Raw genomic sequence first — 23950 nt, 5'->3', positions numbered from 1 at the left:
TTTGTATGCTCATGTTAGAAGTTAATTACACATTAGTATGTCAGTAGTCATTAGATCTGGTAACATGAAATTTGAAAAGGTCAACTGTCTAATTGAAATTGAAAAACTGTTTTTTAACTACCTCAACATTAGCTTGTTGAGGCAGTTTAAAAACAATTACAGAAATCTCACTCTTAAATAAAAACAAAATCATGAATAAAATTTAGCCTTTAGCCTCCACTATAAACGATGAATAACTAAGTAATGAAAGGTTTACAATTTATTACACTTTTCTTTCTTTTCAATTAATTTTTCTGAACTATTTCCATTACGACCAGAACTAACAATCCAACTTGCTGAGTACCACAATACTAACTCAAAAGTTAACCCCAGCAAGACATCAATATTTGAAATCGCATTTTATTTTATAATGAAGAGAAAGGAGATTAAAAAGAGACAATTCATTCATACAAGAAGCAAAGTTATTGATCTAAAAATTACCAACCCTAACTAAAGACCCAAGCCTTATCTACTATTAAGGTTATTCTGAAAATAAGCAAGCAATGCAACATTATGGGAAAAATGAAGTAACCATTATTAAAAGAGTGATGAGAGTAAAAAAAAATAAAGATAGGTATGGAAATTCAACAAAAAGAGGATTAATGAAATTTAATGGAATAAACATTCAATTTAGCACCAATCATGTAGCCTCTAGATGAATTTTTTAACTACAAAAATATAAAAGTGCTTAAAATCAAGACAGAGGTTTATATTAGAAAATTTTATAAAAGCTGAATTCACTGTTTTGGTAACCCATTCTTCTCTGGAAAGCCATTTTTCATCACTTTTTTTCATGCCAGCAAGAGTTTTTGATGTGCTGTTAATGCATCACACACTGACAAAGATAAAAGTCAACTGACAGAATAAATTGATAATATGCTGATGGTCCTATGTTTGACTGCTCGCTTGCAATTGGCACTTTTTATTAATCATAATTTTATACCTAAAAACAAAGGAATTGCTTCTGCAAGAATCACCTACAAAAATAAAAATAATACAGGAGTACAATAACACATAGCATCTACTCTCATGATAACCAACCAAAACTAAGTTTTTCTTTTGAGAAATTCTCTTAAAAATTGTACATAATATAAGTCAAGAAATTGAAAACAAATAAATAAAAATGTTTTAACCAACAATATCTGTACAAGTCATTTGCAGATATACAAATCATTTCATCTGCTTACCATGGATTGTCACTGAAATGTGATCAATGCATGAACACATAATCTCACAAGATGACAGTTTTAAATATAAGACTGAAAACAGAAGAATGTCTTCAGTTAAATATAAAATAAACAAAAAATTGCACAACATACCCTAACTGGCTGTTCAAAGTTTTTATAGACTTTCATATAGAAATCATCCACTAACTTAACTGCACTATCAAATCCTTCATCTAGTTCTTTTTTAATTTCTGAAACAAAAAACAGATACATAAATTAGCAACATACATCCTAACTTACATTTTTAAAGTATAAATCATAAACTCTTAAATAAATTAATGCAGGAAAATAACTACAAAAAAGATGCACCTTATTGAACGATTCAATATTTATGCCCTAAAAATAATACAATTACATAATAATTTAATGTATGTATATCAATTGCTTCACAAATTGGATTACATAATTACAAACAATACATTTCAATTAGGGATTACTAGTAGAAGGAAACCTTAGAGCACTAGTGATGGTAGTACCTATAAAGTGAATAAAATTACATTTATTTTACAGTTACCACTCACAGTAAAACAATTATAGATTAAACATAATCGATCTACACTTTGACTTTAATTTCACACAATGATAAAAATCAGCCAAAATCATGAATTCAAAATAAACATAGATTAAATAACTAAAAAATATCAATACTAATTTATAGAATTTATTTACTGGTTTAATATTTAGCATACATTTATTTTATAAATTACTTGTATTTCAATCAGTACTAATTAGACAATTATGTTTTACTTTTATAATTGTATATTGATACAATTATTTTCATTTTAAATTACTACTTTTTGATGAAGGATATCATAATAAAATGTAAGTTACATAAATATTTTTAACTTTATTATTATTCTTTTAAATAAAAATGTTAAAATATAAAATTTATTATTTCATTATGTGTTTAAAGTATAAATAATATAGTTACTTTACATGTTTGTTCAGATATATTCTAAAACGTTCAGAGGAATTTACATAAAAACTAATTTTTCAGGTTGTAAGCAACCTGAAAAATTAGGTTGCTATCATCTGGTTAGTCAGATGATAGATGAAATCAGATGAAAATAAACTGTAAATTAATCTGACATGAAAGTAATATAAAAATTGCTAAATCAATTATAAATTAAGGATTTATTGTACATAAATTTTAACAACTTTTTAAAAGTAAAATCCATAAACTTTGGTCATTCTTTTTTCATAAAACGAAGGAATAAATTATTTTTAACTAATTTTAAGACTAGAAAATTAGTTAAAATAAATTGCCACCATCAACAAGCAAGAAATATACGAACATGCTCAACCCACATAAGTGAGTGTTCAGCACAGACAGTATAAATCCAGTGGTTTTTTTGTCTCCTGTTCGCATCATGCATAGCGCATGGTCATGTTTTTCGGGGTTTTTCAAACATTTTATATTCAAACATATAAAATGTTTGAAAAAACATTTTAGTTGATAAGCAGTTGAAAAACAAAAAAAAATAATTCAGGAAGGAGGGTTAATACACTGATGAAAAGCAAGCAGTTAATGTGTTTTTATTTCATGCCAAAAATCTATGTTAAAAACTGAAACATAATAAAAATAGGTTTGGAAAAGAAATAGAAGCATATAGGAGTGATAAAAATTTTACTTAAAATTGCTTTCTTCATGTTTTGTGTAAAATTATAATTCAACCTTATAAAACTCTTAATTCTATTCTGCATTTTATAAATCATTTAACCAAATGCATTTTAACAAATAAAACTTAACAACTACCCATAATTTTAAACTTTAAAACATACATTTTTATAACTTCACAAACATACCTTCAAGTTGAACAAGCTTTTCTTCTGTTATCCGTAAATTCTCATTTATTTGGTAATCTAAATCATACTTTAATAAACTTTTTTGTAGCAGTTCATCAATTTCATTTTCTACCATGAGACGAACATCTTCTGGAAGCATTTCTATTAAAACAAAAATTCCAAAACAGCTAAAGTATATTGCCAAAAAAGTAATAGTCAAACAAATTTAACGAATAATATATAATAATAACAGTAATATTAAAAATAACAATAAATAATACAAGTAAAGGTCTAGTATAAACTTTAGCTCCTCGGAAGATCATAGATTTCTAAACACATCTTACAATATGCTGATTTTTGATAGAAATATCAAGATAAGAATATTAATATAATTTTTCTGTAAAATATCAAAGAAGCTCTACCTAACAATACAGAGACTAGCTATGAAAGATAGACATTAGTATGATGGTTGTGAATAAGGAGAAGTCCAAATAGCTTATCATGGACAGACAGTAGTAGTTATCTAGGATGTGATGGGATACTATCTAAATAATGAGGGGAACAGTACACCTAAAAAATGAACATTAACGAGTCATTAAGGATATTGCATAAAGAATATTAAGGACAAGTGAGCATCGCCAACAGTAAAAATCTACATATCTGTCAAACAGAAATTTGCATGCCTCTGAGAAAAATACAACCTTATTGAAGGTCCTACTGTAACAGATGGGTATTCTGTGGAGAGGCCAAATGAAGGTATTATTCTTAAAAGTGAGCAGCCTTTCAGAAATTGTTAGAGGCATCATCCTGACTGAAAGTTGATACAGAGAGAACAAATAACTTAGGTCAACATATTTTGGGCTTTAATACCGTACAGGGAAAGCAATGATGTTAAAGTTTAAGTACTAAAGACAATAATAAACTACAGCTGTATTTTCTGAGGAAATTATGTTGTCATCCCTTTTCTTGTTTTATTTATAAAATTAATGTGTTGGCATTTCTTGAATAAAATATTTTAGGGGAAATATGAAAAGTGTAAGGTTAAATAAGACTTTTAGGCTGGAAAATTTAAAACAAGAAATGAAAAGGTTAAACTGGATTAAGTAGAATTATTATGAAAGTTAGAAAATTGAAATAGGTTAGAAAATCTTTGGTCAGTAAAGTGTAAATGGAAATGCAGGAATGGGAATATTAATAAATAAGAACATAGGAGAAGGAATGTATTGTTGTATGAAGTACAGTGAAAGAATTGCTTTAATCAACACAGATTCTAAGTTCAAGTCCACAATTATAATGCACATCAAATAATCTGATAAGCTGAAATGCAATGCTTACTGGAATGTAAAGGGAGAACAAAATGACGCACAAAGCAAACATGGGCTGTCATCTTGTAGTTTATTCCTGTACTACTAACATTCCAAAACTCGTTGACCCATTCCTTCTCATTTTCTGTCAGTTACCATTGTTATGGAATCAAGTATGCATGCTATGAAATACATTTCAACAATGTTCAGTGACTGAATTTTTAACAGCAGAAAAAGTGAATGCTACTGATATATCATTGTTTAAAAGCTGTTTATGGTGATGAAACTCTTGATCGAAGTACTGTGAACATGTGGGTAATAAAATTTTGTGCATCATAAGTTGGTAAAGCAGATACTGAGGTTTGATCAGTTTCTGTGACCGACACACACTTTTATTGGTAGCACCAATAAAAGGAGGTAGATGAATTAATTCAAAATGACTGTCACACCACACAACATGTTACCACCAAGATAAGCATATCGAAAGAACAAGTAGGAACAATTTTGCACAACAGAGGTACTATAAAATCTGTTCATAACAAGTGCCACACAAATTCACAGAAAAGAATAACAACAAAAAGAATGTTGTGAACAATTTCTGTAATGTTATCACGACTAGGGAGATGGCTTTCTTTTCAGTATTGTGATGGGAAGTGGAACTTGGGTGCATCATTACAACCCAGACTCAAAACAGCACAGCATGAAATAATTGTGGTTCATCACAATTGAAAAAAATTCAAAATATAACTCTCTGGAAAAAAAGCTTTCTTAATGCTGTTCTGGGATTCCAAACAAATGTACATGACTGATTACCTGAAATCTGGATCGACTAAATACTGTGCAGAGATTTTAAAATAGGAAATGTGTCATGTTCAACAATCCACAAAGAAAATATTTCTGTGACAGGATAATGATTGGCCATACTCATTGTATGCAACTATAGAGGCTGTTGTGAAGTTGAGTAGAAATTGGAACGTATGAAATACGTTCCAATGATGAGTATTCCATACTCATCAGATTTGTTGTCTATGATTTTCACTCCTTTCCTCAATTACAATAAAGATATTAAGGGTACTCATTTTACCAAAATGAACTAAAGGACGCAGTGAGGTCATGGCTCAAAGAAAGGCCATCAGCAGTCTTCACTGACAGGGTAAGAAAATTGGTTCTCCATTGAGAGAAATGTGCAGCTGCAAATGGTGACTAGGTGAAAAAATTAATGTAAGTTTTTGTAGTAAATAAAATGTACTTTCACGCCACATTTATTTCACTTGACTATCTATTTTCATTTGTTAGTTATAAGTGATTGTGCATTATATTTCAGCCCACCCTTTATACCAAAAAAAAGATAGTAATGAGAAAATGGAATGCGACAGAAAAAATACAAAAAGGAAAATAGATAAAGAATGGACATCTGAATCAGGAAAGTTATGAAAATAGCGAACATAAAATTTCAGCGATTTGATTTATTTAGGAAGAGGAGTGAGGAAAGGTTTTTGCTTAGCCTCGATCTTGTTTAATAAATAAGATGAAGATATAATAAAAAAATCCTTTAGATGAAATAATGCCGTAGGAGACAATAAGGCAACAATGAATATCCACACAAAAGAAGGAAGAATTAACAAGACAAACAGTAGAGGTACCATGCTAACAGAAAACTGCAAAAGTGAAAATGGAATAAAATTAAGAATCATTATGTCCAAATAAGCTAAACAAAAAGAAATGGTTATTATGTAGTTAGGTAGAATTAGACTTGAGGAAGCATCTTATAAAGTGTTACATTTGGAATGCACTTCAGGAAAAAAAGGAAAAAATAAAGGCTGGAGACATTTGAAATGTGAACATGGAGAAGGTTGGAGAGACGATTAAATGAACAGAATGAAAAATGAAGAATTAATGAGAAGAATAAATGAAAATAGGACCTAGATCAATATTAAAGCTAATTGATTAGAATAGTGTAGAAGAATAAAGAGAAAATAAAAAGGAGAATGATAAAAAAAAAAATTAAAAATTATAAAAAATTTTAAAGTAAATACGAACTACCAAAAACTCAAAACCTTTTCTGGAAACATAAAGAGAATCGAAATGAATTTAGTACAAAGGACTCGCCTCAAGGCAGATAATAATATGATGAAAATTGTAAAGGGCAGTAAAAGAAAGGTAAAGATCAGAAGCAAAGTGGCATAAGCAAGGATAGTTTTCATGAAAAAAGATGCTACTCCTAGTATTTAGAATGGATAGAAAGGCATTCTTAAAAATATTTATGTGGAATATAACATTTTATGGTAATAAAATATTAGACAATATATAAGGGGAAAAAATGTACAGGCTTTTGAAATGTAGCTTTACAAGGAAATGGAATGCCAGTTGTTATGATAAATAGAAAAAAAAACTTGATATTAATTAAGTTAATCATGGTAGGCTGTGTATTATTAAGATGTCAACATTTAGTCAATTCGGTAATTGAGGGATGGAAACATGAAATTCATTTAAATAAGAATACATTTAAAGGCCTTTTCTTAAACTACATTCCTATAAATTTAATTTTACATTTAATATTAGCATACTTCTTTTCTCCATGAGATCTCTCCTTGCCTTCGTAAGCCTGCTTTTGTCTTTCTTCTATTGTACTATGTTATCTCATGTAATTTTACTGCTAAATAGAAAATTTCTGACATGAGTGACTTACTATGGGATTGTTAGAAGCTAGATTCACTTAAAAGGCACCTCAGTCTTTAGTTAGGCTTTGGACAGGAGAAAGTGTTTGAAGACCAAATTCTTGCATCACTGCCAGATTATAAGCTTGAACATGCTCTGCCACCTGGCACCAGGTAATATCAGTATGAAATCCCAAATGAAGCCAGTGAAGCAACATGTACAAACCTACAGTACGTTCCCAAGAAAGAAGATATAAAAAGTAAAGAAAAGAAAAAGAAGAGGAGGAGACGATAAACCAAAAGAAGGACTGGCTCCTAAATATCAAGCAAGTTTACCAGCTATGAATTACCAAAGTAACAGGCGTTTCAAAAAGTATGCAACCCTAAGATTAAGAAGGTAAAATTCACACATAGTTAAATTTTATTTCTCCCTACACGTCAGTTGGCAACACTGTACTCAAGGTTAGCAGCAGCTTGTAACAGTTGACATGTTCTTATGAACTAATGCTACACCTGTATAAATTTGTCTCTATTGTGTTAACTATGTCATTTTCCAAGGACAAAAGTGTGTTTATTATTGAGATTATTGCGCATATAAATCTTAGGAACGAGTGAAAGACAAGTTTCGGATAAAATTTTCCAATTCTTCAATTCCTAATAAGTCGACAATATCATGTTTGGTTAATAAATTTTGTGTGACTGAGGGACACATGATCGGAAAAGTTCAGGTTGACTATCCATGTTAACAGTAGAAATTATGGAGGATGTGAAAGAATGTTCGACTCGCACACCCAGAAAATCGCTCAGAAAATTATCTTTACAGGCTGGGCTTCCATTATCTACAGCTTTCAGGGTTAAAAATTACAACTGCATTGCATCAGTGTCATTCAAGAACTGAAAGTAGATCATGGAAAATGTTTACAGTATTGTCATTGGTTTCCTTCTCTTGTTGATAATAACTGTATTGAAATTTTGGATCATGTTTATTTCAGTGACGAGGCATGGTTTCACTTGGATGGCTAAATTAACGGCCAAAACTGTTGAATATGGAACACTGAGAATCCTCACATGTTTCATGAACAACCATTACACGCAGGTAAAATTTTAATTTGGTGTGTGAACTCCTGGTGTCATGTAATAGGGCCTTTAATTTTTGACAAATCTGTAGATGATATGGTTTACTACAATTTAACTGAACAGTTTACTGCCATGTTAGATTTACATGAATGAGAATGTTGGTTCCAGCGGATAATACAACGTGTTATACTGCTAATGAATGAATATGTTACAGGAATTTTTTGGCCATCATTTGATAAAAAAGGTTGTGGCCTCTAAGATTCCCAGATCTCACACCAGCAGATGTTTTCCTTTGGGGGTATTTAAAAAAAATTGTTTTTAAGAACAATTCTCATACACTCAAAGAATTGAAGGCTAACATTGAAAGCAAGATTTGAAACATTATTGAGCAAACAATGAGAAAAGTAGCCGCAAATGTTATGAAACTTGAATGAACCTGCATCCAGATTATAGGAAATCATTTTGAACATTTATTGTAAAGTTACAAAAGGTAATTTGAATATTGTTGTATAAGAGCTTTATTAACATTAATATTTTTGTAATAACTTCAATAGTCAAACAAAGGAGTTGCATTGTTTATGAAACACCCGTTTTATAAGCAAAACATTTCAAGATTTAAAATTTATTAAAATTCTGTCATACTCACCTCTATTTTCACTATCTCCTTCTTCATCAGAATCTAATACAACAACAGCATTGTTATCTGGAAAATTTGCTTCAAATAATGGGGCATGCTTATTTAGAAGTCCTGCTAAGCTCTATATATAAGCAAAAATAATTTTATGAATACAAATACAATGTACATGAAAATACCAAAAAATAAAACAAACAAAATTTTTCAAACCAGAAAAACAAGCTGTTTTCATACTTTATTTTAATATATTGCTTTCTTTATCGATATAAACCAAGCAGTAACATCATCCTCACAGGATTTATTCTTGAAAATAATGATCATAGAATATCCTTTTGATAATAATAACCCACAAGTATAAAACTTAAAGTGAACTGGTTAGCAAAACCATTACAAACAAAACACTTTACAATGGAGATAAATTACACCAATGTGTTGCATAATTTTTGTTAGCAAAAGGATTATATTTCCAATGAAATAATAAAATCCTTGAATATATTACATTATGCAGAAAAAGGGTGTTTAAATATTCTAAAAGCATAAATATTCAAGCTAAAATTAAAAGGACAGTACATAACTAATTAACAAATACTCAGTCCAACGTAATATTTAAAAATCTAAAATGTTAAAATAAAGAATTAGGATTAGTTCCAAGAAATTGTTTAACTATTAGAGCAGAAGGGACAAAACAGAAAAGGCCATAACAGTAAGGATAGAGAGTGAGATGAGCTTAACACTGTTATTTAATCAACAATCCCACTTCTGCGATACTCAATGCTAAAAGTAGTTTTGAGAATGGAGATACTCCAAAACTACTACCAAAATTTCAACTACAAATGTTAGAGTGACAATCAGATCACAAATTTTGTAATAATTTTATGGCTATGTTACTGACTGTACATGAAAACGTATATACATATTTTATAACCAATTCTTTTTTTTTATATAAAATTTCTCTCATTGTTTATTACCACTGTGTACTATTATTGTTATGTATAGATTTTTTACTATTTCCTGTTCCTGATAAGTGTGTCTTCCCTGATATTAGTTACACCAATTTCTGTAATTAGTATCAATCCTAAAATATTTGAGAAATTGTTAACAATTATGCACACGTGCTTCAAATGATATGATTTTTGGTGATGATTTTTTTTTTAACTTATTTAATGGGTTTTTGAAGTTAAAACAAAGGGGAAATACTTCATCTTTTTTCAACTTAATATTTGGTGTACACTAAAGTGATTTAATCTAATCATTATTATTATTCTTACTATTATTACTGTTAATAAATATGGACTCTTCCTGTTGATTAAAGATTAGTCTTAGTTACACATTGATGACCTTAAACTCTGTTCTGTTATAAGGTATTAAGCTGACTTCAATCGCCTACAGGATGACATTAACAAGGCAACTGAATTATATATAAAAAAACAGGTTGAAGCTAAATTTTCATAATTATTGTTTTTCTCCTTCTCAGGAAAGAGAATTAAATAATGAGAATAGTATGTGGTCTAACATTAGTTTACACTTAGTATGTGGTCTATCAAAACTGGTGCTACTTAGACTGCATGTACATTTGTATATTTAATATTAATCTGAAAAGGTTAGTGAGCAACTCAAGAATTAGGTTAAATTTGATCGGGTTATATTGATACAGTACGAAGTTCAGGACATGGAAACAATATTACCTAACTAAACTTAACATTTTTAATTATTAGTTAATTTTTAAAAATAAGTAAATTCTATAACTTATTATTACAACGAAAAACATATTTATTATTTATATCTGACTTCTATATCAGATTATATACAGACATCATGATAAAACTGAGGCATGTTCTGTATGGTAGACTGCATACTAATGTAGTTCCAAAAAAAGTATAAGATTAATTAGAGTGTAATTGAAGAGTTTCATCCACAGCATTTAGATGTTGCATTAGACTCAAAATTCTTTTTAATGAACCTATCGTCAATATTAAGCCTCAAGAAAGTTATACCAGTAGAAGTTAACAAGATGTTAGACAATTACAGGGTCATTCACGGGAACCGGATCTTTTTGAAGTGGGTTGTACTCGGGCGTTCGTGGTGGGAGGTGCACATGGCGGGTGTCTGACGTTTCCTTTGTTCATAGCATTTACATTTTAGTCGTTGAGATTGAACCGTGGACGCTAGACCAACACCTGTACGTGCATGACAGTTTTGTGCGAAATGACGAATCCGTAACTGCTGTTCAGCGAGATTTCTGCCGTCAGTTTAATATCCATCGTAATGCAAGTGTCCCTTCTCCTAACACAATAAATATTGCGATGGGTAAACAACCTTCGAACAAGTGGTTCAATATTGAAGAAAAAACCACCCGGTCCCCGACGAACTGCTAGCACTCCGGAGAATATCGAACGAGTAAGGGAAGCCATTGTCAGAAGCCCACGCCGCTCTATTCAGAGGCATTCAGCAGCACTTCAAATGAGCACAAGTACGGTAAGACGAATTCTGCATACAGACCTGCATTTCCATCCTTACAAGATAGCCGTCGTGCAGCAGTTAAACGAGCAAGATTTCACGCAGCGATTACAATTTTGTCGATAAATGCTTACCATTTTTGAAGAAAATGAAAATTTGTTATTGTTATTGAGTGACGAAGCCCATTTTCATCTGAATGGCTTCGTCAACAAACAGAATTGCTGGTATTGGGCAGAAAGAAACCCACATCAGCTTCACGAGAGACCACTTCATAGCCCAAAGGTGACTGTCTGGTGTGCAACAGGAAAGGTCGGTGTTATTGGACCATATTTTTTTGAAGAAAATGACACTGCCGTAACTGTAACAGCTGATCGTTACATTGCGATGTTGAATACGTTTTTCATCCCTGAGTTACGAAACCGGGGAATCGATTTTCAAAATGTGTTATTCCAGCAGGATGGAGCTACAGCGCGCACAGCGAGGGCTGTTCTCCATAACTTGTTTCGGGGACGGATCGTTTCCAGATTCGCGACATTCCTTGGCCCCCTCGGTCCCCCGACTTGAGTAGTTGTGATTTTTTTCTGTGGGGGTTTCTGAAATCGCGTGTGTACGGCAATAAACCGCATATACTGGAGGACCTAAATATCGCAATTCGTCATCACGTCACCCAGATTGATGCAAAGAATTGAGGCCAGTTACCATGAAAGACTACAACAATGTATTGCCCAAAATGGACATCACTTGCCGGACATAATTTTTCGTTCATGAGTAAGTAACAAATGCTTTGATTTAACAAGTGTTTCAGTACCAATAACATTTTTTTAACGTAAATATTCAATTTTTTATGATTATTTTAAAAACACCCGATTCCTGTGAATGACCCTGTATAAACGTATAAAAGATCTCATACAGTCTGCCCTCAAAAATTGCTAAGTTGTCTGGAATGATTGTTAAAACAAGGAATAAATACTTGTATTTGTTCAGTTCAAATACTTGTATTTATGTACTGATTACATAAGATGGAAGAGTACAGGTGATCACATCAACAAAAATGAATAAGTTAAAAATTATTCACATTTCAAAGTTGGAAAAATACTGTTGAACTAATATAACAATAAATTTAATTAAGGTCTAACTGATGGAAATGTTTCTACAGTTGATTTAAGGACAGAAACTGCTTTTTTGTAAAATCTTAAAACTTTGTTTCTTATTGTGCAAGATAAACTGTCCTGTTAATAAAATTGAAGGAGAAATTGATCTGTTTTGTAGCAATCTTCATATATTACAATACATATTGCTTACTTTAAGAGCTTAAGTAAAATTTATTTATATAAAATTGTGTTTAATGTTAAAATTTCTTTCAAATTAATATGATACTGGATTGTTTAACTTCTGAGGCTACAGATAGAAAAAAATGTTTTCCTGTTCATAAACAGGTACCTGCATCAGGTAAACATAAACTCTGTTCATAACTCAAAAACAAAACATTCCTATTCTCATATTTAAATAATACTTTGTACATTATTTTAATCAGAATAATATAACTGTGAAGTTTAGCATGAACCTTCTGAACACAATGAACATTTACATATATAATTAGACTATCACAAAGTTCTCCTGGTACTTTCATAACCTATACTATTTGTGAAAATAATGGAAAAGGTTTATACAAACATTTATCCTAAAATGCTTCATTTGTAAATTATGGCTAGTGAAAGATTTTGCTTGGATTTCAGCTACTCTGGTGAAATAAGGTCATATTGAAACTTTTAGGATATTAATTAAGGGACAGAATTAGTGAATTATAATGGTTTTTGACCTGAAAAATTGGATAAAATAGGTCCCAGAATCGTATCTACAGTAGTTTTTAACAAATCTGGGGTGAAAACCAATAAATTGGGGTAAAAAACCCAATGTTTTATGTCTGACCTACAATAATTTTGTTAAATGGGTACTAAACACATAAAACTTTTAAACAAACATTGCAGACAATTTAATTCTGAAAAAAATGGTGTAAGATTAGTTGAGTAAATCTAAGAAAAGTTAGAAAAATTCAAATTTTATTTAGAAACAGTACACAAGATCAAAGTGAATTATACATACCAGTTTATAATAAACATTCAAAAATGAGCCTGCCATTTTCAACATATCTCTTAGCAAACTTCTGTACTGATTTTTTTGTTGCTCTTTTCAGTTCTTCAGGGCATCCTTAAGTTGCTCAACCACATCCATAATATGGACAATTAATTCCTCATGAGAATGTATTTCTGTTTTGTATACAATAGTTATCATCCATCCTCAGGTGCAAAAATCTAAAGGTGTTATATATCAGGTGATCTTGGTGGCTAGAAATGTGGACCTCCACAACTACTCTATCTCTCAGGGAAATGATAATTTAAGTGGGTGGAAAAGAAATAAGAGAAGTAGGGAAGTCTGCCATTGTGCTGGAGGTAAACTTTGCATCTCAGAAAAAGAGAACATCTTCAAGCAGCTACACCAATTTTTCTTGAAGAAAGGATAAGTTGACCTCAGCATTTAAGCGACCAGGTAATGTGAACAGTCCAAAAAGCTGATTGTGAATGAGGCTGCACCATATATTGACGCTACATTGCTGTTGAAAACTGCCTTCCACCATTTCATGATGATTTACTTTCGTCCATTTATGCTCATTGGTGTTAATTTATTAAATTTTTAATACCATCTTGAGTCAAATTTGCCTCGCCAGTAAACAAAATATACTTATAGAGTTGTCGAATTGTATTTCACCAGTTGCAGAATGCCAAACGAAGTGAACTATCTCCTGGGTGTAGATGTTGAACTGGCTGTTTATAAGGATAACACTTGTTTTATTTAAATGTCCTTCAGATGATTGAATCCAAAACCCTGATTCGATGATCCGATCCACTTAGAAAGACATCATATATTGATGTCTGGACTGCGTTGAACTGCATCGATAATAATTTCATCAATAACATCATTGTGTTGGAAAGATTGTTCATAGCAGTTTAAATACTAGGTTTTACACCTGCTTTGTAGTGAACCTGTTCCCCAAAGATTGCGAAAGTTGCACTAATTGTTTTGGGATCTGAGTCCTGCAATTTGGAAAATGTATTTCATATATGCTACTACAGCAGCTGTAGCATTACCATTACACAAACCCAAAATGAATACCACATCAGCATATTCCTCTGTTGTAAATAAGTACAGCATTACTTCTATGGCAAACCGATCACATTCAAACAGGTATTCCATTTTAATTCAACAAATGATCAGTGTATCGCTATTTTTGATTTTGATGATATTTGGTATATAACTAGCGACCTTGTAGTGGTCAAAAAATATTTTTTTTATATTTTTTAAAAAAATTTTTCCCTTAGTAATAGACTATTTTCTAACTCGCCAACAGGTAAAAACAGCCGTTTTCACCACTTTTTCCATGAGCTGTAGCATTCTTATTTTACATCATACAGTGGGTTAAAAAGGGCTTTTTGGAAAGAGTAAGGTTGGAACTTTATCTAGTGTACTCAAAATTCATTTTGTTACAAAACCAAATCTTATAATGTTTACTGAAGTTATGTCTATAAATTGTTCTTTTTTCAAATTTTGGGCCCAAAATAAATAATAAAGTGCTTACGGTAACAGGGCTGTTTTTTACCTTTTAACTCTTGGGTGCTAATAGTACTTATGAAAAAAAATTGGACTGTTACCAAGTGTCAGTCATTAAAATCGTAAAAATCTGAAAATGTCTCATTTTTGGGGCCCAAAAACTACATGTGGGATAGGTGGCAAAAATCTGAAATTTTTACAGCTAGTACTTTTTATGTCCTTTAAAACCATATAAAATTATTTTGTTACTCAAAGAGGTTGAGAAGTAATGAAGCAACAAAACCACTAAAAATATCATCATTCCTTCTAACCATAAACAACATATCCAAAAACAACTAAAAATATTGTTCCTTCTAACCATAAATAACGCATCCAAAAATACTGATGGTATGTATTTTTTTCAGATTGTAAAAATTACTACTAAACTCATTAGAATGAATAAATTAATAATAAATAGTCAATTACAAAATGATAAATAGTCAATTACAGAATAATAAATAATAATTACAAAATGATAAACAATTCAAATACTTTAACAAGTTGTTCAATTCACTTTTACTTTATTTTACTCCTGCTAATGAAAGTTATGAATAAATCTTGCACTTTTTGATAATAAACTTAAGTAACATAACTTAGTACTTATGTCATTTTTTTATTGAGTAGAACTGATATGTCCTAATTCATCTTTGATGTAATGTTGCGTCCCCTTTCAGTAGCTGGTAGAAAAAGCTCTGAAGGCGTGAGAATCTTTAAAATATTTTCCAGTTGAACTCATGTTTGATTATCCTTCAATGATTTCTTGAATGCAGTTTCAGGACCCTGTGTCTGGAAAAAGTGTATTTGATATTCATCTTCATGTATTTTGACTTCAATGACTTCACCTAACCATCACTTGCCATCGTATATGCAGCAGACATAATTTTTATATTTTGGCTTTGGTAAACCTACAAAGCAATCAGAAGCACTAATATCCTTATGTACTCACACTAACATAAATGTTTCTGATTCAGAGGTCACCCGGACTTTCAGAATACATTTCTGACTTGTTGGAATAAAACTGTGAAAGGTTCTTGTTTCTGGGACTGTTGTGATTAACTGATGAGAACTGTGGAATTCTTCAGTCTCTTGAACATCTTTATTAGAGCAGAAAATAAATGTTATATTTTTAATATTGTCTTTGCAATAATGGTACATTTCAGGTGTACAATTTGATTGTTGACTGTCCTTGAAGGTTTTGCTTTAGTCACAGTCCTTTTTACTTTTCCACCAATAACATCACATGGTCCTTTTCCATGGTACAAGATAAAAAACACATGTTTTTATTTTATTTATAACTTGCAAAGTGCTGAACAAGCTTTATACACAGATCTAACTACAACACATTGAGGCTCAAATATATCTTGACATTCCGGTTCGTTTTCTGTATCATCTTGTGTTTTTTTAATTTTTTTAAGCATTTTGTACACAGTAAAAAATGCCTGGAATTAATTTTAAATTTGGATTGCTGGTTGAAAGTGTCAAAGATATTTCTCTAAGAAACTTCTTAACCGGTTTAGTGTGAGCTAAATAGATCAGAGCAACTTTTCCCATCAATAAGAAAATATTTATCTAAATATTCGATTTTATGAAACGTATAGATATTTTTTGTTTTAGTGTATCCACTTCTTAAAGATATCAATATTATTTGCTGTTCAGTAAACTCTAAAATATCATGCAATACTAAAGATCTATTGTAAATCAACTTGTGACATACTGTTTCAGTGAAAATGCCAAATGAACACTCCATAATCGATTTTTATAAAATGCAAGGCTTCTTACAATAACAATATTGTTAGAATAAATTATAAAACTACCAATTGCACCTCACTTTGTCTTATATCAGTTTCTCTACAGCTAAAATAAAAATTTATTTAATTAATAAGTAAAAGATAATGCATAAAAGAGAAGTTCACTGCTAATAAAATTACTTTATAAATAAGTGTATATTACCTAACCACAGTATTAACACCAGCAACAATACAACATATCACACTGAAATCAAAACGGTAAATGAACCTTCTACAATGTTTATGTTCAGAATTACGCAAACATTCATGTCCATGCATGGCTATTCACTTTTGTATTTAAACATGAGTTTGTGTGTATGAGTCATACTTTCAGTAAAAAACTATCAAAATATAAGCTATCTCATTAAAGACAAATCAAAATATTTTATATAATAGGCCTACATTATTATCTGAAAAAATGGATGCTATGAATTCTTTAGAAGGATGGTGTTTTTAGCAGTTTTTATGGCTTCATTGCTCATCAACCCCTTTCAGTAACAAAATATTTTAATGGTTTTAAAAGACATAAAAAGTACTTGCTGTAAAAATTTCAGATTTTTGTCACCTATCCCAAATGTGGTTTTTGGGCCCAAAAATGAGACATTTTCAAAATCTTACGACTTGGTGGCCATTTTTTTTAATGACGGACACTCTTGGTAACAGTCCAATTTTTTTTCACAAGTACTACTAGTTCCCAAGAATTAAAAGATAAAAAACAGGCCTGTTACCCCTAAGCCATTCATTATTTATTTTGGGCCCAACATTTGAAAAAAAGAAAACAATTTGTAAATGTAACTTCAGTAAACATTACAACATTATGTAACAAAATGAATTTTGAGTATACTAAGATGAAGTTCAAATTTTACTCTTTCCAAAAAGCCCTTCTTAAACCTCTGTACGATGTAAAATCAGAATGCAACAGCTCCTGGAAAAGTGACAAAAATAGCTGTTTTTACCTGTTTGCGAGTTAGAAAATAGTCTATTACTCAAGAAAAAATTTTTTTTTAAATATAAAAAAATATCTTTTGGCCACTACAAGGTGAGTAGTTTTTCATATACCAAATATCATCAATAACAAAAATAGTGATGCACTGATCATTTGTTGAATTAAAATGGAATACCCCGATTTTGTTAAGCAGTTTTTAACAGTAAATTTTGTGTTTAACAAATTTTTCACACCACCAAAAAAGAATATGGTTTTTATTTACATTGAATAAGTGCTCTGACAAATGCAATAATATATTATTCCTATTTAGGAACAAATTTTATTTAAATAAAATTTGAATTTTTCAAATTTTCTTTTATTCAACTTATAAACAAATTTGTTCAGAATTAAATTCTCTACAAGCTTTTGTTTAAAAGTTTTATGCGTTTAAAACCAATTTAAAAGGTTATTGTATGTCAAACATAAAAAACAGGGTTTTTTACTCCAATTTATTGGTTTTCACCAAAGATTTTTCAAAAACTACTGCAGATACAGTTCTGAGACCTATTTTATTCAATTTTTCAGGCCAGACACCAAAAGAAGTCACTATTTCTGATCTTTAATTAATATTCTAAAATGTTCAGTACCTCATTTCACCAGGGTAGCTGAAATCCGAGTGAAATTTTTCACTAGCCGTAACTTACAAAACAAAGCATTTTAGGACATATGTTTGTCTGAACTTTTTCCATTACTTTCACGAGTAGAAAAGGTTATTAAAGTCCCAGGAGAACTTTGTGGTATATCTGTATATATACAGGTGTCTAACAAAGAAACATAGAAACTTTCAGAGCATATTCTACTGGAGAAAATAAAGAAAAAAGTTCATATAAACATAGGTTCTTAATTCTTTGTTTTTGAGTCACAGCTAGTGAAAGATTTACCCATATATCAGCTTTTCTAATAAAAAATATCCCTACTGTAATTTTTGGGACCCAAATTAGGATGTAAAGTTGATGATGTCTTATGTAATTTGAGCAAGGAAATAGGATAAAGCTGGTCCCAGAACTGTAAGTTCAATAGTTTTTAAGATGTTCAACATAAAACACAAAATTCAGTGTCAAAAAACAATTTTTTTTGTATGTTTGTTACATCATAGCTTTGTTAAATGACTAAGAAATGTGGAAAATTTAGTAAAAAAAAAAACTTGTAGAAAATTTAATTCTGAGAAAATAAATACAGCAAATAAAAACTTTTAGAAATCAATTTTTTATTGAAGCAAAATAGACAGAAAATCATATTATTCCTTCTGTACCTAATAAACATTATTCTTAACACAGCAAAACAAAAAAATAAAATGCATGGGCGATAAATGGTAACAGAATAACAAATCTCAGTTACAATAATTGTTCAAATTCCCTCCTTCACAGTGTACACAGACTCTGCCCAATGTAAAATATTTCTGGTGGCTTTCCAAATCATTTCAGGATCGTTTTGCATAAATTCAATAGCATTTTATACTTGATGAATAACCCTTCCTTAGTATTAATGTTTTGTCAATATACTAGTTTCATTTGGTCCCAAACGAAGTAATCTAGAGGCATTAAGTAAGATGATCATGGTGGCCAATTGATTGGTCCACCAATGAAAAGAAAAATGTGGCGTTACACCATCATCCTGGAAAAAATTTGTAATCTTATTTTTAAAGGTACATCCTCAACATATATAAAGGTACATTTAAACTGTATTTTTACACTAAAATTTGATAACATTACACTTCCTTTATCTGTATGAAAACTTATCACAACAGATTCAAACAAAGTATACAATTTTCATTGTTGATCAATTGTTAGTATTGCCAATAAATTTTTTTTTTAATTTTTCTAAAGAACCATACATTTCAATTTAGCTTTTTACATAATTATTTTCATTTACCTACGTTAATTATTGAATATACAAAGCTAAATAGTTTATAAATTTTGTATTTCTTTTAAAATTATTTTCAGTAATTACAATTTTTGTTTTTAAAAAGAATGTCTATTAGGTATAGAAAGAATAATACGATTTTCTGTCTGTTTTACTTCAATAAAACACCGATTTTTACAAGTTTTTATTTACTTTTCATTGGCTGTAATTATATTAATTTCTCAGAATGAAATTCTCTACAAGTTTTGTTGCTAAATTTTCTGCATTTATTAGACATTTAACAAAGCTATTGTATTACAAACTCAATAAAAACTTGTTTTTCGACAGCAAATTTCGTGTTTTATATCGATATCTTAAAAACTACTGGAATTACAGTTCTGGGACCTGTTTAAAACTATTTCCCAGCTCAAATTACATTAGAAACCATCAACTTTACACCTTAATTTGGGTCCCAAAAATTACAGTAGGCTTTTTTTTTTAGAAGAGCTGAAATCTGGGTAAAATCTTTCGCTAATTGTAACTCAAAAACAAAGCATTTCCAGATCTATATTTATATGAACTTTTTTCATTATTTTCACCAGCAGAACATGTCCTAAACATTTCTCTGTTTCTTCCTGGGACACCCTGTATAACTAACTAAATAAATATATATTTATAAATGTACTTAACTAAATTATTACAACTTCAATTGCAGTTTAAAATTAAAAACATTAAGTAATAAAAACAATCACCTCTTGGTGTTTCAAAGCCATGTTGAAGCACTGTTCACATACAAGCTGATCTTTAGCTTTCTTCATTCCAAAGTATAGGAACACAAACATAGCTTCACACAATTCAAGATTTTCCCCAGATTTACAATTTATGTTAACACATTTAGAACGTTTTAACTTCTCATCTGGATCACAGTCATCATCATCATCATCATCATCGCATATATCTATTATTTCATCAATTTTCTTATCTACTGAAGACTTAGAAACAGAAGTAACAGTAGAAATAGTATTAGAGGTAGAGGTAGTTTTAGAAATATCCTCATCGCAAATATCTATAATTTCCCCAGGATTTCCTCTATTCCTCCTACCTTTTTGTAAAATCTCATTTATATCTTTAACTACCAAAGTTTCAACAATCAAATCAGCGTCAGAATCACCAGAGTCTGTTCTTTTATCATTCATATTTTTTATGTTCTCATTTGATTCTTCTTCATTAGCATTTTTATTTATAGTGCATGCATCATCTTTTATTTGGCTGCTGTTTAGTGTAAAGCCATTATCGATTTCCATAACTCAAAGTAATAAATCCATGAAAATCTAAAATGAATAAATCAAAATTAAAGCAATATACATAACTTACATAATTGAATTTAGAATTCAAAACAGCATTTACAGTGTTATTTTTAATAAATTCATTTCATCGCTCTAGTATTTATAGATGTAAAAACAGCAGAGGTACATAGATTGGAGGGGAAAAATATGAGCAAACCTTTTTTTCTGAGAAGTAGTACTGCTTCGTTAATTTTTTCCTGAAAATGTAATGTTAATTTTGCAGACCTTAAGAAAGTTATGAATGATCCAGAAGACATAATTATTTAGAAGATACATTATTCAAAGCAACAGTCACCTGTAAAATTTGACTTAATTCATCACATTACAAGGCTAAGATAAATGGATCACCACACCGTGGTGATCCATTATTGGTGTACTTGGAAACAAACTGGCTATCAACAACCTGATGAACTACTCTGAAATCCAGCCTTATAGTATGGTAACAAATGCCTGAGTCTCAACACTAACTGGTATAGTTCTGGTATAGATGCACATTCACTAGCTTACTGCAGATATGAGACCTTGTAGTTTGCTTGCTTATTGTTTGTAGTTGAGAGCTTCCAAACCTTAAGAGAATCGTGACACCACACTGTCACCATAACAACTAACTGCAGAGAAGCCATAACAAGGCATAATCTCTGGAAGTAGAAGAGTTTTCAGTAGTTGCTGAGGGTACAGACTAATTAATTGTTGACACAGCCCGAATAACAAAAACTTAAAGCACAGAATTCACTAGGTTTTGAAGACAAGTGGAAAAAGTAATGGAAACTAAAAATTCATTTTCAAAAGAAATGTGTTCTTTCAAACTACATTCCCCTTCTTTATATGATAGCATACTCTTGCATAATAAAAAAATTTGTGAGGTAAAATAGTTGTCAATTACATCTATGGACAGTCATGTAGACAATGGAAATACAATTTTAAATGAAAAATCCAAGACAAGACAGTATAAAAGAAGAATGGATATGTCGTCATCAGATGATATAAAAATTGGAGAGGAAAATGAAAGAAAAGTTGAAATTTTGGTCAACAGATTGTGAAATAATTAGCACAAGGTCAATAGAATAGAGAAGTAGGAATAACAATAGTATATAGAAGTAATAATAATAATAAATACTGGGTAAGAAAATATAACAACAAACATGGAGTTTTATGCACCATTTTATGATTATTTAGGTTTGAACCTAGTGGCTTCTAAATGGAAAGGTAGTCAAGACACACTATTACTCCACAATATAGGTTAGTATATTAGTCACTACATTAGTGAATGAATATATTTTTATAAATGTAGTGGTAAGATGTTAAATACCTTCCTATGATAGCAACAGACAATGCATCCAGTTCTTAATTAATGTAAATACAACATGAAAAACTAATTCAAGGATAAATACAAGTATTAACACAAGAGATCAATCACTTCAAGAGGACTAGAAACAGAAATATAATTTCAAAACAGATACAGCATTAGTAATAGCATACATTTGCTTACAAATTTAATATTAGAAAAAAAGCTCACTGGGTTAAAATAAAAATGGATTACATGTTCAGATACAACAAGATATTATACATACAAAAAAGTAAGTATACAAGTACAAATACAAAAAAGAAAGTCTTAATACACTACACAGTGCAAAATATACACAGAAAAAGACAATAATGAAACTACAGCTGTAGAACTGTTCAAATGTATTAATTTGATTCCATTCTTTAAAAATATCTTTCAAACTTCATTATTACTTTGTAAAGTAATTATACATTACATAATTCATCATCACAAACTCTATATGTTATTCACACAAATACTCTTAATATGTAAATCATTTTGTATGGGTTAGTTCTTACTTTTAAAAGTTTTATCAGGTCATGTAGAACATTACTTTTCATAAAATATATTTAAAAAAACTTTATGTGTGAAAACTTTAATCAACGATTCAATAGCTAAAATTATGTTGTTACTAAACTTTTTATTAAATCAGGCACCTATATATCCTGATACATTAAACAATTTTTGGGCATGATATGTGGCTTGTTATGATGAGACAGTAGAATACGAACCATTCGAGTCAACTGTCTGAGAATACACATTTAGTACTGATGCAACTGTTCATAATCATTTTCCCTGAAAATATGATGAACATGGAAATTAAACGTTGAAAATAATACTCAGAATTGGCCAAAAAATGTAAAAGTTAAATGTAAATTTGGAACATTAATTTTTATAAAAGACATAAAAAGGCTTTAGATTTGGAAATGTTAATACTTTAATCTATGTTACAACAATTGATATTTATGGAAATTGTAAAGTAATGTCACAGTTTTATTCATTATTTTACTTACCATTTATTCATTGTTTTATTATGTTTTTCCAAATAGCTACAAAAGAATAGCCAAAAAATATTAAATTTCTGTAAATCTAATAATTATCTAGATAAAAACGAGAACTGCTTCCAACAGTAAATAGTAAACAAACTTCCTAAGTTTGAGATTAAATTACACTGAAATCTGTGTAACTAAGTTTCTTCTAAACATCTATTTTTCAACTGTGTTTTAACGAATTACCTTGTGAATAAAACAATGCACGAATTTCAAAAGCCTCCCAAAATAAACTAGCAGTAAGTGTTTAAACAAATTAACCCTACAACTAATTAATGTACCTACAACTATCACAATAGTCATACACAACGCCGGTCCGTAATCTAGACTAACGCAAATGCAACAAACCTTAAATGAATGCTTCGGTTTACTAGCACTCCTGACGGAAGACATGTTGTACTAACTATAAAAATTCTGTAAAATTAAAACTGTTAATAAGAAACAACAATAATTTAAATTTACCACATACCCTACATCAACCAAAAATTTTAATGAAAATCACATGCAGAAAGCAGCGTCAATATGAAAAAAATCATTATAATTCAGTTTTTATTTGCGGCACGCCATTTGAAAATGTACACACAATAGTAAACAATCATAATCTATATTTTCACAAAAAATTTGTGAAAAATATAGGTGTATAAAATCAATAAACATTCTGTATAACATAATTATACAAATATTAAAAATTATCTAGTAAGTACAGAATCCATCAAACCGTGCTTCTTTCTTTTTCTCTTTAGCCTACGGAACCAACGTAAGGTGATAGGTAATTCAGAGGATGAATGAGGAT

General features: G+C 30.1%; 1 protein-coding gene across 1 annotated transcript in view; it reads right to left on the bottom strand.

Annotated features, from left to right (window-relative positions):
• egg (SET domain bifurcated histone lysine methyltransferase eggless) overlaps positions 1 to 23490 on the bottom strand; it is a 148880-nt gene extending 125390 nt beyond the window's left edge. Inside the window, exons 1-5 of the mRNA XM_075382333.1 lie at positions 23122 to 23490; positions 20191 to 20769; positions 8735 to 8846; positions 3072 to 3212; positions 1359 to 1456 (exon numbers count right to left, since the gene is read on the bottom strand). Of these exons, the coding sequence (XP_075238448.1) occupies positions 1359 to 1456; positions 3072 to 3212; positions 8735 to 8846; positions 20191 to 20742 (903 nt within the window). The 5' untranslated portion in view covers positions 20743 to 20769; positions 23122 to 23490. The remainder of the gene's footprint in view (positions 1 to 1358; positions 1457 to 3071; positions 3213 to 8734; positions 8847 to 20190; positions 20770 to 23121) is intronic.
• Positions 23491 to 23950: the final 460 nt, after the last annotated feature.

This window comes from Lycorma delicatula, chromosome 1, assembly GCF_047948215.1.
Source record: "Lycorma delicatula isolate Av1 chromosome 1, ASM4794821v1, whole genome shotgun sequence".
Classification (NCBI taxonomy): domain Eukaryota; kingdom Metazoa; phylum Arthropoda; class Insecta; order Hemiptera; family Fulgoridae; genus Lycorma; species Lycorma delicatula.
Note: the sequence above shows the minus strand (reverse complement) of the source record. Positions and strands in the feature narration are given on the sequence as shown.